The 17,716-nt window shown below is 39.3% G+C and overlaps 1 protein-coding gene and 1 pseudogene across 3 annotated transcripts in view; both read right to left on the bottom strand.

Moving 5' to 3' along the window:
* The window catches only part of LOC131251324 (BTB/POZ domain-containing protein At3g05675), a 52,544-nt gene extending 39,058 nt beyond the window's left edge, over positions 1-13,486 (bottom strand). The window contains exons 1-3 of one of the 3 annotated variants that reach the window (XM_058251987.1): positions 13,397-13,486; positions 2,778-2,841; positions 1,776-1,853 (exon numbers count right to left, since the gene is read on the bottom strand). In XM_058251987.1, coding sequence (XP_058107970.1) covers positions 1,776-1,853; positions 2,778-2,792 — 93 coding nt within the window. In that variant the 5' untranslated portion in view covers positions 2,793-2,841; positions 13,397-13,486. Of the gene's footprint in view, positions 1-1,775; positions 1,854-2,777; positions 2,842-11,687; positions 11,737-13,396 lie in introns of those variants that run through there. The other 2 variants (XM_058251988.1, XM_058251989.1) reach the window with 2 other exon arrangements.
* Positions 9,039-9,148, bottom strand: LOC131252351 (U6 spliceosomal RNA; annotated as a pseudogene).
* Positions 13,487-17,716: the final 4,230 nt, after the last annotated feature.

Here is a 17,716-nt window from a genome sequence, read left to right as displayed (position 1 = left end):
GGATGTAAAATATAAGAATGCATTATGCATGTGTGTTTGCTTGTTAATTGGTTTAACGAGATTTAAGTGATTTTTGTGTTACTATTGGATTGATTTCTTACAACAATACATACTTTTAGGCCCCATTAAATGGAAAGTTATTATGTATGCATTCTTTTTGCAATTTTTATATTCCTAAATATGCAAATATGTCTATTTTAGCATCTCTTGAAGTTTTATTGAAAATTTTCCTTGTTTTCCCCATGTTTCCCGCATTTCCAAAAATCGGCGATATCAATATTGTTTTCGTATCCCCGGCCAATAAAACTTGTAGCGATACCAATACTTCAAATACTGCTTGACATAACCCAACATACCTAATGCCACCAAGACTATCCCAAACCTTCTGAGAGAAGGAGCAATGAATGGACAAATGGTCCACCGCCTCCGCTTCCCGCACGAACATTACACGATAGTTAGGGAACACCATCGACCTCTTCTGGAGGTTGTTAATCGTTAGCACTAGATTCCTCCCCATCAAACAAGGCTATAAAACATTAACATGAATGTTAACTTGGCAAGTTAGTAAAATGCCTCGTGAACAGTCATTTAGGTGACTTTCCGAAGATTTTGGACTTGAAAAGTGAGCAAAGTGCCTCAAATATTGGCATCTTGGTGCCCTTACCCAATTTTTTAACTTCAAACATGGGCAAAATGCCACCAATAATTTAACTATCAATAATATCGACCAATACTATCGATATAGCATGTGGCCAATACAATATACAAGAGTTGTTATATATCCCTATATCGCATAAAATATCACCATGTATCATCGATATATCGATGCGTTGCAATATTTTACCAAAATCCTTCATAAAATTCCCCAGTATCGTCAATACATGCAATATATTGCAATATGGATCTGTAATACATTGCAATACATTGCCCTTTAGGAAATTCGGATTAAAAAAAAAAAGTTTTATGAAAAACCTTTTTAGGGAATTTGTTACTATACTTGTATTGTATCATTTATGAATTATATGAACTCATTTTGGAAATAATTGCATCACCTTTGTTAGACAATGCATATTTTAGGACCGTATACAAAGGAAAGTTGTTGTGCATTATTCTTTTTTTGTGATTTTTTTAGTTCTAAGTGTGTAATCATGTCTCTTTCAACATATCATAAAGTCTTATTGAAAGATTTCATCATTTACCAATGTTTCCCTCAAACAACGATACATTCCCCCACGTATTGGGCATCTTTGAAGAGTTCATTGAGATCCATTGAAGAGGTCTTTTAGCATGGAATAGGGGAGGTGCTTTAGGGTCTAGCTTTGCTGACAAGTCTTTGAGCTATATGGGGGGAAAAATAATAGTGCTTCCGGAATCGTAGTGGGTTAGTATCAAATGTGTTTAGGAGGGTGAAGGTGGATGTCATGGGCTGGCATGTCCAAAATCCTTCGAAAGCTATAATCTTTCCCCTAACTATGGGGCATCTTTATTGTAATTTACTTTTGTTCAGTTTGCTTTAATAAAATTTTCGTTATCTTAAAACAAAACAAAAAAGAAGAAGAAGAAGACGAAGAAAGCTATGCATTCCCCAATACATGCAATATTTCCTATGTGATACCAATATGTTTCCCATGTGTCGATTATGAGTAATGCCCTAGCAAGAGCATGAACTATGAGATTATCAGGATTCATGAGAAAAAGTGTTTGTGAGTGTGTGTGCGCGCGCGCGTGTAGAGAGAGAGAGAGAGAGAGAGAGAGAGAGAGAGAGAGCTGCTCACATCCAACTGCCAACTAGCTGCTATGTCATGTGTACAACATCCAACCCGTCCAATAGGTAGGCCCAACATGAGGATCACCTAAAATCAACCATATTCACTTATTGGGTGGGCCACAAGAAAGCAAACGATAGCAACTATTATAATAATAATAATATAAAAAAAGCACATGTTGATCATGTGGCCCACTTTATGAGTGGATTCAACTAATTTTTGCACAAGGTGATCCCAATGGTGGGGAAAAACCTTTGGGATGGGTGGTTTGGATGTTGCGCACACTATGGTAGAATGGAAATTTGTTAGATTAGTCCAACCAGTTGGATGTGAGAATCTCTCTCTCTCTCTCTCTCTCATGCATACAAACACACACACACACACACACACACACACACACATATGTGTGTATATATAAGCAGTGTTCGAAATATTGATATCACGTTACATATCGCACCCTTGGGATACGGATACGTATTGGTTATCGCATGGGATATATCGGTTGTATTGCGTAATGTATCACTGTTGTTGGAAACATGGGGAAACCTTGGGAAATTGGTCAAATTTTTCAATGAAACTTCAGTGATTGTTAAAAAAAGACATTAGTACACACTTATAAATCAAAACATTACAAAAAACAAGTGCACATAAAAGGTTTTCTTCGTATGGGGTCCTAATCTATCCGCTAACTGAATTGATGCGAGCATATTCAAAGTCTGTTTATATAATTTATAAATGTAAGAATGAAAACACAAGCAATACATGCAAAAGCGAAAGAAGAATCACTAGAGTAGGTTACATACATGTTTGATTTTATGTTTGGACACAAGGATTGTAATCAATTTGTGGGAAATTGGGATTTTTTATATATAAATTTTTTTCAATTTTCAGCAACTCAGCCCATTTATGAAACTTTCACCAAGGGAACCAATGTTGGAGCTAAACAATGAAAATGCTTTAAAACATCATACCAAAATATCAACTACTAGTATTCAGACACAGAGAACTCACAGGGGAATTGTCCATCCAACCCACAAGCACAACTATTGATAAAGTCCTTTACAAAGCATGGCACCTATATAGATAAGAAGAAGAATCAGGACAAGGATATTTAGACCCCACATGTTAAGATGGTAACAACAGAGATAGTTCGATACATGATCTTGAAACCCATATGAATAGAGGGATCATGCATCACTATGATTGATGAATTGGTGAGTTGAAAATATTTAAATAGCACGAAAAGTATAGAATAAATACAAAAAAATAAAACTGTGAAGATGGATTTGCTGTATGTCAATCCATAACAAATCACCACAATCATCATCATCTCAGCCTAAACCCAACTGTGGTCAGCTACATGAATCCTGTTCGCCATTCCACATCAATCCAAAGCAAATGAATTTAGCAAATTATTTATGAAGATATGATTCCTAATAAGACCATAGTGAGCGGTTAGGAGTCCAAGTCGAGAACCAAATAGAGATGGAGAGAGACATTTGCATGCATATGTCGGTTTTGTTGAGTTTTTCCATTGCAAAAATATAAACTTTAGAATTTGGGATATCAAACCACCTAGTATCCATAAGAGCAACAAGCATACCCATGAAGTAATCCAGGCATGACACACTTAGTGAGCTTGTTTAGATTGGTTGATGCTATGATCTTAGGACATCCTTGAGTACACAAGTGCATGAGCACACGAATGTATGTGAACTAGATCCTATGCCTTTGGAGGCATGAAAGTGCCTCCAAGTCATTGCTACAAATGTGGCAGCCATGACATGCTTAGTGAGCTTGTTTAGATTGGTTGAGGCTATGATTTTAGGACATCCCTGAATACACAAGTGCATGAGCACATGCATGTATGGGAACTAGATCCTGTGCCTTTGGAGGCATGTGATGCAGGACATGAAATTCAAATATGATGTGTAAGATTTCAAGCTTAAGATCATACTAAATTAGAAACAATCACACAAAATTCCACATCCCACATAAAGTCAAGAACTCAATCAAGGGGAATCTATGCGGGTCCAGGCCTACACATGTTAGGGCTGGATCAATAAAAATTATAGACCAAACAATACTCAAAGGAGGGTAAATTCATCCACACACGCACAGAAATAATTCCCTCAATCCAAGAGATTTAGAAATTTCAATTCGGGGAACCCTAAGGTTGAAGAAAGGGCATAAGATTGAGGATTTGACCAATTTAGGATTAGGTTTAGGGATTTTGGGTGAAAGATGAGTGAAAGAGGGGAGAGAAACGAACTAGAGAAGTACCGCACGTGTGGACAGCAGCAATGGCCCAGACGCACGTGCGTGTAATCTCGGCCACATGTGTGTGGGGCCTACTATTCAGAAAAAGGCCAACTTGGCCCTGGTCGGCCAGGGGTGGACTCCAAAACCCCGAAATATCAGCTCGATCCAATGCACGATTTATGCGTGGTGCTCCGCCTAAGTTTTAGCCCTCTTGTAGAGCCAGATTTTGGAAATTTGCTGTAGAGAGAAAAACGGTTGCAATAGAGGATAAATTTGAAGCGTAGATGATTGTAGGAGCAGAGAAATATAGATGGAAGAAGGTGGGGGCGAATCGAGATAGGTGTGGCTTCACACCACGGTAGTCAGCCCTTCGAAGAAAGGAGGGCTTCGCACCCAATTAGGTTTTTATAACTCGGAAAGGAGCAGGAAAACGTAGAAATTTTATTAATCTTCAATGAAAAAAAAAAAAGACTACAAAGGGTGCCCATTTATAATAAAACCATATACCCCAAAACTCGCGCCATGTGCGCAACCTGTTACTTGGAGACGAAGTAATAAAAAATAACAACTAATCAAAGCAATCTAAACCGTCCATGATATTCCTAATAACAATAATAAGCAGAACCCAAAGTACTAAATTATTTAGAATAGTGAGCCACGATCATAAGAACCCATGGTGGAATTCACATGATTATCAGGTCCACTCCAACGAACCAAAACGCAGTCCTCTAACTAGGAGGCCCTCCCTAAATGTCGTCATTGATCCAGATCGATGGTGGGGCTATCCTCCTCCTTGCGTACGTACGTAGGGGGGCGTGTGTGTGCGTGTGATGTCCCCATCAGCATGAGAGTGCCTCCATGTCATTGCTGCACATGTGTCATACATTGACTACATAGAAACCATTCATTCAATAGGTCAAAAGTGACTAGGCCATAGACCAAAAAATGAAATTGTTTGGACGATCCTAACACTTTAATTGGTGGCATACAGCAGCAATGGCTCGTGTTCAGTGACAAACGTCCATCTATTGTATAGCTAGGTACTCCAATCAAAGCATTTTTTTTATTAGTGCCCAATCGATGATGGAGCCTGCGGGATGCCTTCTTTGAACCATCATACACATGCCACATATGCGGCGCACAATCTAGAGCTATGAAAATGTCATGCCTTCTTAGATAAACACATGCACGTGAAAAGATGTGTGTGCATGTGTGCTTGCGTGCACTCACGTAGCACCTACGTAAGCATTTTAAACGCAAAAGCTTCCCTATGGCCCATACATGAATAATCCGACATCTTACAATGGCAAATCCTTTAGCAAAGTGTGATGGTAGCACACCAAGGCATTGAGAAATTGCACACCAAGGCATCCAAATTGAGGGTGTAGGGCACAGAATACATGGCATATTACATTTTGAGTGTTATTGTTACGAATCAAGCAACACAATTGCGCAATGAACTAGGGAGCCAAAACATGGAACTTGATAGCCCGCTTAAATCAAGTACATGTGGGAAGACAAACCAATTCACCTCCCGATCCAATGGTAGAGATCGTATGCTGACAATACGGTCTTGGTCAAATGCAAGTGGATGGGCCTCACTCTAGATGTCTCAGCTCTTCCTTCTCTCACCTCATTTTCTTTTGAGTGATATATGAAGGAAGCACAAATGCCGTGGTCCAATAAAAAGGGGATGTGCAATGTATGGTCCAAGGAGGAGTGCGTGTTACACAGTCCACTAGAAGGGAGCAGATGTATGCGGTCCAAAGGAGGACACGTGTTGCACAATCCGAAATGAAGTGCATTGCACGATTTAAGGGGGGTGCCCATTGGGCAGTCCGAGGGGGACATGGATTGCAATCCGAAGTGGTAAGCACTTACCGCGGTCCTATGCACTAAAAGTGCTTACAAGCTATAGCACGAGTGCCGCAAGAGAGAGAGAGAGAGAGAGAGAGAGAGAGAGAGAGAGAGAGAGATGAGAATAGAGGGGGGAGGCAATGGTTACCAACCTCTCCCTCTCTCCTCTTGACATGTCTAGGGTCAATCGCCACCTGTCCCTCATCTCCCACTCAACCCCATAGTGAGGAACACTGCTTTTCCAATTTGCCTCAACAATGTTGACCAACATTACATATGTGAAGAAAGAAATAGGGAGGTAGGACCATCCAAGATTCAAATATCTCCACACACAGAAGTTTGTATGCTAAATGACCACCACACTAGCGCATAACCTTCTTAAGTTTTCAAAGGTTTGCCCTAGACCCGCATGAGCACACCAGATAGAAACAATCCTCGATTTAAGATCGCTATGCAAGCATATTTATGTATCCTCTTATCAAGTTTAAATCAGAAATGCTTTTTGCAAATGTTTTCAAAATAAACTACTTATGTAAATATATAATTTAAAGAAATGGTCTGCAAATCATTGTCCCACAAGCTATGATAATCCAGCAATGGGTAAGTCTCAAAGTGCGTAATCATGATCCTAGGAACCTGGTGTTGCTATCAATGGGTCTTCTGTACACATCTACATAATTCAAAATTGACCAATATGCTTTCCTAGCAGCACATCTCCGATCAATTCAATCATGACCTTTGTATTATACACTAAAGTAACTGCACTCAATCTCTTTATCCTATATGCAAAAGTGAGTAGATGAGGGCAAAAAGGTCACTTACGGGACAAATCTGCTCATACAATGCACTGGTCAGATCGAATTAGTGATCAATAGGTAAATCAATCATGGAGCGTAGTCAAACTCAACGCTTTGAGCACATGGTCACTCATGCCACATAAATAGACATTACTAGGCATAGCCGGGTCTACAATGCGCAAGTTGTGCCTAAAGTGCGTGAGTATTGACTCAGTTTAGTAACTCCTAACCTGGCTCCATACAGATCATGACAACATCAGGAGATAGGGATCTCGCCTAAAGCACGTGAATACTAACTCAACAACTCCTAACCTCACCAAACAGAGGTCCCACGTAAAGCACGTGAGTGCAAACTCAACATACTAACTTCTGATCCCGCTACTACTGTGAAGGTCATTCGACTTCAGGAGTCTCATCTCTAGTCACTCAAAGATATCCCTGTGTGGTGGTACAGGGCTACATGCAGTAACACGTGCAAATTTAACATACCCAACATGACAGGAATCAAATAATCTATACACAATTGTGACTGGAGGCAGTCGCACCTTAACTCATGCTTCCTCATCTTCTGTGTTGCTATAGAAGGCAATTACAACTCAGCATGCTTCCTCATCCTAAACATGCCTTCCATGCGCATGTCAGGGGTGGTCAATTCCTATACAGGTGAGGAAGACTGGCTTGGTAATAAAAAGGAAACAAAGACCGACACAAAGAACATGGTCCACCACCGATGGTCTTAAAGTCTAGTTAACATGATTGCACATAAATATTATATTAATGTGTGAGTATTTAGAAAATTCATTTCATAAAACAAGTCCTTATTGCAAAACATCAATCATTTACATTACCCACTCTCGGAATTACATGGATACCATCCCGTCTCACATGTACAAGTCTCAGGTACCGAACAGTCCACACCATGGGATCACTACTTGATCCACTGAAAGCTTTACAAAATGTTTCCACACTCCCATTCTCAAGACTCCTTTCCTATTTGTCTAATGTGTATTTCAAATATATCTCTAATAATTAGTTTTGTAAAGGGATCATCCAACATTTCTCTAGTAGGAATGTGGTTTAGCACAACCTGTCCATCTCTCACTTGATCTCTAACATAGTAATATTTAATCTTGACAGTATTGGACTTGTTACAGTGATTCGGATCCTTCGTGAGATACATGGCCGATGTGTTGTCTATCCCTATCAGGAGAAGACCTTTTTGTTGAAGGAACAACACTTAAAGATCACAAGAATCTCATGATCCATACACCTTGAACTGCATGCAACAAGCAATGTATTTTGCTTTCATGGTAGCAATGGCAGTTGAGGACTGCTTCTTGTTGCACCACAAAATGACACTTCCATTTAACATAAACATAACCTAAAGTGGACTTGTTTTCATCCTGATCATCACTCCAAAAGGCATCAGAATAAGCTTGCACCATTATCTCGATACCATGATAACACAACATATAGTCCTTCATGCCTCGAAAATAGTGAAAGATTCTTTTAGCCACCTGCTAATGTGCCTGACCTAGGTTACTTTGATATTAACTCACGAGACCCACAACATAACATATATTGGGTTGCGCATAGCATCGCAGAAATGAGATTGCCTATCACACTAGCATAAGGTACATAAGACATGCCTCTCAAGATCAGACTTGGGACACATACTTCTACTCAATTTAGAGTATTTATCAATCAGACTTTCGATTGGTATGGAATTGTGCATTCTAAATCACTCCAAGATCTCAATATAAGATGCTTGTGATAATCCAAAAAACTTCTTAGGACGGTCTCTTATGATTTTAACTTCATGATAAAGTCCAACTCCCCGAGGTTCTTCATTTCAAAATTTGATGAAAGCCATTGTCAAGAGTAACATTCCCATATCACTGTTTGCTAATTAAATATCATCGACAAGCAATGACAGTATTAAGAAGTGCTTCCCAAATCTCTTTACATATACGTAGTGGTTTTCTTCACACATGTTAAACCTGAAGGAAGTGATCGCATTATGAAACCCCATGTACCACTACCTCAATGATTGTTTCTGTAATGACCCGCCCCACCATTGTGATATTGTCTAACCCTGCCATCAGAGTGCACATCGGAGGTTTTGCTTGGCACACAAGGCCAACGCGTCACACCGGTTAAGGGAGAGCCTCCACATATAACCACCTCAACTCTAGATGGCGCTTCTGATGTGGGACAAGGTTCCACCCCACTGCCAACCACTGGTAGCTCGCCCAGGTCTTTTTCAGACCCCGCCCACTCAGCGTCCGCCCACATGTGCCACAGTATTGTGTTACCATTATCCCCCCATCGAGGGCAAAGCCGTCCTCGGCTCTGAAACCATTTGTAACGACCCGCCCCATCATTGTGTCATCCTTGCGTAGGGGCCATGCTAATCTTCTCTGTATTGTTCCACCATTGTGATATTGTCCGCTTTGCCGAAGCTCACGGATTTAAAACGCGTCACAACGGTTAAGGGAGAGCCTCCACATATAACCACCACGACTCTAGACGGCGCTTTCGATGTAGGACAAGGGTCCACCCCACTGCCAACACAGTAGCCTGCCAACTACTGGTAGCTCGTCCAAGTCCTTTTTAGACCCCGCCCACTCAACGTCTACCCACATATGTCACAGTATTGTGTCACAATATCCCCCGTCAAGGGCAGAGCTGTCCTCGGCTCTGATACCATTTGTAACGACCCGCCCCACCATTGTGATATTGTCCGCTTTGCCGAAGCTCACGGATTTAAAACGCGTCACACCGGTTAAGGGAGAGCTTCTACATATAACCACCACAACTCTAGACGGGGCTTCCAATGTGGGACAAGGTTTCACCCCACTGCCAGCACAATAGCCTGTCAACCACTGGTAGCTCGCCCAGGTCCTTTTCAGACCCCGCCCACTTAGCGTCTGCCCACATGTGCCACAGTATTGTGTTACCATTATTGTGACACAATACTGTGGCACATGTGGGCGGACGCTGAGTGGAGCGGGTCATTACAGTTTTAACTTGTAAATAGCCTTCAAGAGCTTGCAAATCTTACTAACCTTATTTCTATCGACACATGCAACAGGTTGCTCCATACAGAGGGTTTCCTCTAAATCTCCATTTAAAAAGGTGTTTTTTTTTTTAAAAAAAAAACATCCATCTAACATAATTCCAAGTCCTGGTATGTCACAATAGCCAAAATCATGCAAATAAATGTGAACCTAGCCACAAGTGAGAAAGTTTTTTCATAATGAACGCCTTCCATCTGTATAACCCTTTGCCACTAAACGAGCTTTATATTTATCGAGTTAACCATTTGTCTTCCTTTGATTTTTTATTTTATTTCTTATTTTTAGAGATAACAACTTTATTAAAAAGCTCACAAAGACAAGGAAAAATATACAATCCAAAAAGACAGAGCTCAAAAAAGAGGACTAGCCAAAGTGGCCTCTACATAGACATCCCAAGCCACAACAAGGCCATTGACATTTTTAGTAACTACATCAATGCCATCGCAAACATTCCCGAAACAACGCCCGTTCCTAGCTCCCCAAATAACCAAGAAAATAACCATAATGATTAATTTCCATCAAGCTTTCCCGAATTTGCCAACTCCTCATGCCAAGCCCGAAGTAAGTCCTCCATAGACTTCGCCATCACCCAAACGGTATGACACAATGAAAGAAATGGTTCTAGACTCTTACCACAAAAGGGCAATGGATGAAGAGATGATCGACCATTTCTTCATTACCCATACACATTAAAAAAATATTAGGGAGAATCAAGGCTCTTCTCTGAAAGTTATCAATAGTGAGAATTCTCTTCTGACTCACAAGCCATACAAAAACCGCAACGTAGGGGCTCCATAGAACCAATGATGGAACGGGTGAGTACCTCGACAGCAAGACAACTCAGAAATTTGAATACTCATTTATTTGCAATTGCTTTACGGCTAACTGGAATATCAACTAATTTCGAGACATGGATATGTCACAATAGCCAAATCATGCAAATAAATATGAACCTAGCCACAGACGAGAAAGTTTCTTCGTAATGAACACCTTCCATCTATTTAAAACCCTTTGCCACTAAACAAGCTTTATATTTATCGACTAAATCATCCATCTTCCTTTTAATTTGAATTCCTATTCATTTGTAATTGCTTTACAGCCACTGAAAGATCAACTAATTCCAAGACATGATTTTTTTTTTTCGTCAGGTCCATTTCTTCATTCATTGTAGTAATCTGGTCTTCGGAATTTGGAGATGTTAGTGCGTCTTGATGCAAATCAGGTACATCTTCATCTATTGCAACGCATGAATATGATTCACCTTCTATTTCAAAATGCCTCTTAGGAATTCTGCCTCATAAACTTTGTCGTAGCTCTAGAACACTGGACAATGCGTTCTCACTATCTCCATAAATCATGAAAATGCCCTGATTACCCTGGTTTAAACTATCGCTCCCACTTCCTTGAATTGCTTCTGGTATCTCATAAAGTTCTCTCTCTATCCCTGAATTCTTTCTGTTAGGATACCCATCTTCCATAAATGTCACATCTTGGACTTCAATTTCAATCCATCTGCCATGGTCTTTGAACACTAACACAAACTTTATAATGGATGGGATACTGAACAAATATACAGTCAAATATTCTCCTCTAGCTTGCTTCTATTCAAAGTAAGAATCAATATGTAGCCCAATTAACCCCATGAAAATAAATCTTCCAATGACTATCTCCTGCCAATCCATAATTCATACAGTATTCCGGGAACTAATTTTAAGGGAATTCTATTTAATAAATAAATAGTGCATCTCCTCATAAAGTAGTTTGCAAATGTGCACGCGGCATCACAAATATAACCATATCTAACAAAGTTCTATTTCACATTTCAACTACACCATTTTGTTGAGGCATGTAAGACATGGTAACTATCAAGCAATGCTAGCATTCTCACAATAGGACATGAAAAATATATAAAGTGTATTCTTCACCTCTGTTTGTCCTCAATACTTTGATCCTCTTGTCCAACTGATTTTCCACTTTGGATCTATAGTTTTTAAAACAATCAAGTGCTTTAGATGTTTGTGAACTCAGAAATGCCGTACCATACCGCTAGTAACCATCAACAGAAGTTATAAAGTATTGACAACCATTTTAAGCTTGTACATTCTGGTTCATATATATCATTGTGTATGATCTGTAAAAAGTTATAATTTTACTGCCCTTGGAATAAATTCCTGGTTGCCTTTCCTATCGCGATACTCATAGAAGAACAAATCTACTCTAGTCAATGTGCCTAGCAATCCATCACATGCTAACCTCATCATTCGATCTCTTCCTATATCTCTAATCTGGTATGCCATTTAATAGATTCATATATAACAGTAGCATCAGTCACACCAACAAAAAACAAGCTGCTTGGTATTGATGAGAAAGTATTTACAACATCTAGCTTAAAGAGGTCTCCTAACAATTAACCCAAGCAAGTATTACATTGTCTTTCCTAAGTGAGACCCTATTCTACAAAATTTTACATCAAAATTCTCTTCAATCAGACATGTGAAAGGGTTTAGATTTGTTCTCATTTTGGGAGCAAAAAGAGTGTCTTTAAGCGGCCGACTGATGGCCATAGCAACGACAGCGACTGCCAGCCATGGATGCAAATAAGGGAGACAGAGGGGAGGGTGGGGGAGAAGCCATGAGAAAGGGAGGAAAGGAGATAATGCAAATAGGATATATGAGGGTATTTTTGGAATTTAAAAAGAAAATTTATTAAAACCCCTAAACCTCTACCTGCTTGAGCCAAATAAGCTCTTAAAAAAATGATCTCTACCTGGCTCCAAAAAGAAGAAGAAGCTTATTTTCTAATTTCTAAAAAAATAAGGTGCAAAATTAGACGTTTACCTAACGTTTTATTTTCATAAAAAGATTTTTTTATTATTTAGAAATAAGCAAATAAGCTCTCATTCGTAGAAATGCCAAACAGCCCCTACTGTCCAATTGGTGGACGTTTAATAGACATCCAAAGTGATAAGCATTCAACAGAAAGATGGTCATTAATCAGAGGTTAATATCGTTCAATCAATCTAAATTTTGGACGACGGCATATATGAAGTGGGCCCCACAATTTGGATAGTTCAGTTTGAGTTAATGTATGCTGCGTGTACAACATTGGAGTGCATATGTATCAGTCATCACACTTGCCAGAGTATTAATTAACTCCACCTTTGAAAAGGTTTTTAGTTTACAATCAAAACCAGAAACTCCAATCATTGAGAAAAAGATCCAAACATTCTCCACAACAGATTAAAACAAAAACAGGCTAAGAGTTTCTTTCTTTTGTGTTTCTAATCTGCCATTGCATCACAGAGCAAAGAAAATTTGGACTGATCGCCTACAGCCAACGGCACCCTAACTTGTGGCCAATCTTTTACGCCCCATGCAAACAGTGGAACCCACCATGAAGATCCATCATCTTGGAAATCAAGCTAATCCACTCATCAGATGGGCCTACTTGTCAGGCACACAGATCCCAACGGTGTGGCCGAACCGATGAGCGGACTGGCCTGATTTTTGTGCCGGGAGATATTCGTGGACTGGCCCACCGTTTGGACGGTGAGGATGTCGACAAATGGCATGTTGGCGAGGAAGATCGTTTTCTAGAGGAGATGGAAAGAAGGAAAATGAAATAAAACCGTACCTTTTCTCTTCTTGTTGCTGCAGTTTGGTCACTAATGGTGTTTCTAACTTCTACCTCAGCATTTGGAGGGAATTACATGATCCTCGACTCGAGGATATGCACTACTTACTCGGGTTTTTAGTTTTTAGTTATTTATTTATTTATTTATTTTATTTTATGTGGGGCCCTGATTGAGAGCCACCGTGATATATGTGTCTTATATCCACGCCGTCCATCCTTTTCAACCCCTAATTTTAGGGCATGATCCCAAAAACGAAGAAAATCCAAGTCTCAGATGCACCACACCACAGTAAAAAGCGGTAATTGAATGCCACTAAGAACAGGCAGTAGCTTTGAGTGGCCACTATGATGTATGGATCTTATCCACACCGTCCATCCATTTTTTCGTATTATTTTAGGTATAAACCCAAAACTGAGGCGGATCCAAGGCTCAAGTGAACTACACAATGGGGATTAAACTCTTACCGTTGAAAACTTCTCAGGGGCCGCAAAAGTTTTGGATGGAGCTGATATTTGTGTTTTTTCTTCATTCAGGTCTATGTAACTTTATTAATATGTTAGATAAAAAATAAACATCACAGTGGGCCCTAAAAATGTTTCAACAATAAGAATCATTGTCGCTGCTGCTTCCTAAGTGTCGTCCACTTGAGCTTTGGATCTGCCTCATTTTTGGGCTTTTCTACTAACATGATACGAAAAATGGATGCACAGTGTGGATAAGACACATACTTCATAGTGGCCACTCAAAGCTGCTGCCCGTCCCAAACCTAGAGACGGACAGGGTAGGACGCAATCCGCGTCCGTTGAAAACTTAAAATTTTGAATGAAGCTAACGTTTGTGTGATCCCTTCATCCATCCAGGTCTGCGTGACCTTATTTAACGGGTTGGATGGCAAATAAACATGAAGTTTTTAATGATGGGCATTCAATCACCATTCTTTCGTATGACACTGGGATGGCGGATGGATGGCGTGGATATAATGCACATACATCACAGTGGTCCCACAGGATCCACCAAAGCCGCATCCACTAGTATGGACCATTATCGTGTGGTGTGGTCCATTTGAACATTGGATATATTTCATTTTTTGGACTAAACTTCAAAATTATATGATAAAATGAATGGATAGAGAGGATAAAATACATAAATCATAGTGGACCTCACTGGTTTACTCACCTTCCATTAGGCATAAGTGTCTCTATTCATACCCCAATTGGAAGCGGAGTGGTCCTGTCTGTCAAAGAGAATTTTGGAGCATGGTCCATTCACGGTGGGGCCCACCAGACCAATGGTGATCATGTGCTCGTATAGATCTGTGGGGTCCTCGTGCTGAGGATATGAAATAGTTTGCTCCAAGTGGGGCCCACCACCAATGAACTGTGCCCTCAAAGATCTCGTCTTTTTTTTTTTTTTTTTAACCTGGCAGTTCACACCTCACAGTTAGCCACCCCCAAAGATCTCTGTCGGAGATCAGAAGATCTTAGCCAGCAGTTTGGACCTCCTCTGCTCAACCATCTAATTACAAGTCACGACTTTTAGGGGCATGCTGCATCCGCATTGCGGTCCAACTGATCAAGGGTCGAAATCACGGGTCCTATTGTCCAACATGAAAACCCGAATATACTTTGTATATCCTCGGGTCTAGGATGGTATCTATCGTTCTTGCAACCTTTACTGGAACCCCGAATCCTCGAACCTTGAGTTTCTGCAATCGATACCTTTGCACAGTGATCTGAACCGTTGATTTCATAGGCAATAACATGTATTGGAACAACCCTAGCTCTTCGCCGCAAAACTCCTAGCAAATAGATGTTAAGAAGAAGAAAAAAAAAAATTGCCAAAAGTTGGACAGAATGGATTTTTTTTAAGTATGGGAGAATTTTGGGAATTCCCATCCACGTAGTGGTCATCAGATAAACGGACTAGATCCACAGATCATGGGCAACACTTGCACACCAAAGGTGAGTCCTGGGATTGTCTTGCGGCAGATTGTATGCCGTTTTTGGGACAACGGATCATAAGTATCCAGGACATCAAAAAGTTTATGTAAGGGCTGGATTGATTTTTCAGTGCGGGTGGCACCGATTAGGTGAGGCCCTGACTGTAGGCCTACCTCGACGTATGTGTTGTATATCCAAGCCGTCCATCCGTTTTGCCAGCTCATTTTAGGCATGGTTTAAAGAATGAGACAAATCCAGATCTCGGGTGGACCACACCACAGGAAAACAGTGGTGATTGAACGCCCACCATTAAAAACTTTCTATGGCCCATTGTAATGTTTATTTGCCATCCAACCTATTGATAAGGTCACAGATAACTGGATGAAGGAAAAACACAAATAGCAGCCTTTGATCCAAAACTTCTTTTGTGGCTAACAGGAAGTTATTAATGGTGGGAATTCAATCCCTACCGTGTGGTCCACCTGAGATTTGAATGTCCCTTATTTTTTGGACCATGCTCTAAAATGAGCTGGCAAAATTGTATAACACATGCATCAAGGTAGGCCCACGGTCACGACCTCACCCACTAAGCTGTGATCTGAAGGTGGGCCAGGGGTCTTGAAGTGTGCAAAATATCATAAAATTTATAAAGCCTTCACCATGGTGGTCCACTAATCTAAACAGACCCTAAATGAGAAAACACCTTTTCATTACACCAATTTCTCAAAAATGTTGTTGTTCCTTTGGAAATGGTATTTCATAGTGACCACATTTATATGAGCATGTTTTTTTTTTTAAAAAGAAAAAAGGAAAATGAGAATTTTATTGTTTCATAATATATGAAAAATGAATTTTCACACTATCAGAACTTTTAGAAAAGAGGGTATTTTTCAATTTAAAATTTAAAACTTCTTACTAAATACAGTTTACTAACATGGGAAGAAAATTCTTCTGTTTTACAGCTTGACTTTACTTCCTGTCTTCTTTACTAGTATGATCTTAACCATGTGAAGCCATACTTAGTCAATGATCTTAATCACATGGCCCATCGTTAGCCAACTATAACACATTTATTTCCTCATGGGTCCCATCATCAGATGATCTTAACCTCAATTTTAAACTCCGTATTTTTATTTTTATTTTTTAAAATGTATGATTGATTTAAACATTTAAAACTTTGCATATTTTGGAAGATAAGCAAAAGCATTAATTTTTTTTGGGCAAACAAAATTAAACATGTTTTTCTTATTACAACATATTTTATTCAAAAAAAAAAAAAAAAAACTTTTGGTGTAATTACAAAATAGAGATTGATGGTCACCACCCATTAATAAAATTGAGTTGGAGATGAAAATGTTTAGTAGAAACATTGAATTATATGTGAATTACTTGAAAATGAAGGAATTGAGAGAGGCGAAGAACAGAGTTCAGCTATCTACATACATAATTGTTCATACATAAAGAATTTCTAATTATTCAAATTAAAAATTTCTATATTAACCTTATTTATAAATAATATGTAGACACAGGCACATATATAGCCCCTTTTTCACTTTTTCTTTTTTACTTTTATCATTAATTTTTTATTATTCCAGGCTGTATTAAACTCAAACTTTTCATTCTCTGATTTTTACTTTTATTTTTTGTTTTCTGTTTCTGTTCTTCTAAGTTTAGACCGAATTAAATACAAACCATGCAAGGCCTGTCGTTAGTTGTTCATAGCCATGTTTATTTCTACATTAAGCCCACCACTAGATGATCATAATCATGTGTTTTTCCAAATTGGTCGTTTTTGGATAATTTTAACCATATGTTGCGTTAATGGATAGAATATGCATTTCCTTATTAGTAGTTTAGGGTGCATTTTGTTTCACCAAATATCATAAAATTTCACTATTAATCACTCAAATTTGGTGGAAATATCTTGTTAATTTCATAATTAGATCAGAAGTATAGGCTCTTGACAGATGAAAACATTCTCAATCACTACAAATGACAACCTTCCCATGCATAGAGTTGCGTCTGGCCATGTGGACAGTCTATCTGAATTCAATCCAAGATCTGCATGAGCCACTGTGAAATTCCTGTTAACATTTATAATAATAATAATAATAATAATAATAATAATAAACCAAGACTCCGGTGCACCGGGGAAGCATGGAGTGTTGGTGCACACATTGCTTAAAGATGGTGGAAATCTATAAGCAATTCAAAATTTGAATTGTCAATAGTCCATTTGAAAAATATGAGCCATGCTTGTTGGGCAGCCACCAACCAGAGAAGTGCAGACTAACTAGGCGTGCACATTGCACACGCCCAATCTTTCCAACACCATCCTAACCATTACAATAGACAACAACAGCAAAGGATCCGCACTAA

The sequence above is a fragment of the Magnolia sinica genome, chromosome 7, assembly GCF_029962835.1.
Source record: "Magnolia sinica isolate HGM2019 chromosome 7, MsV1, whole genome shotgun sequence".
Classification (NCBI taxonomy): Eukaryota; Viridiplantae; Streptophyta; class Magnoliopsida; order Magnoliales; family Magnoliaceae; genus Magnolia; species Magnolia sinica.
The sequence above is the reverse complement of the archived record's forward strand: the minus strand, read 5'-3'. Positions and strand labels throughout refer to the sequence as shown.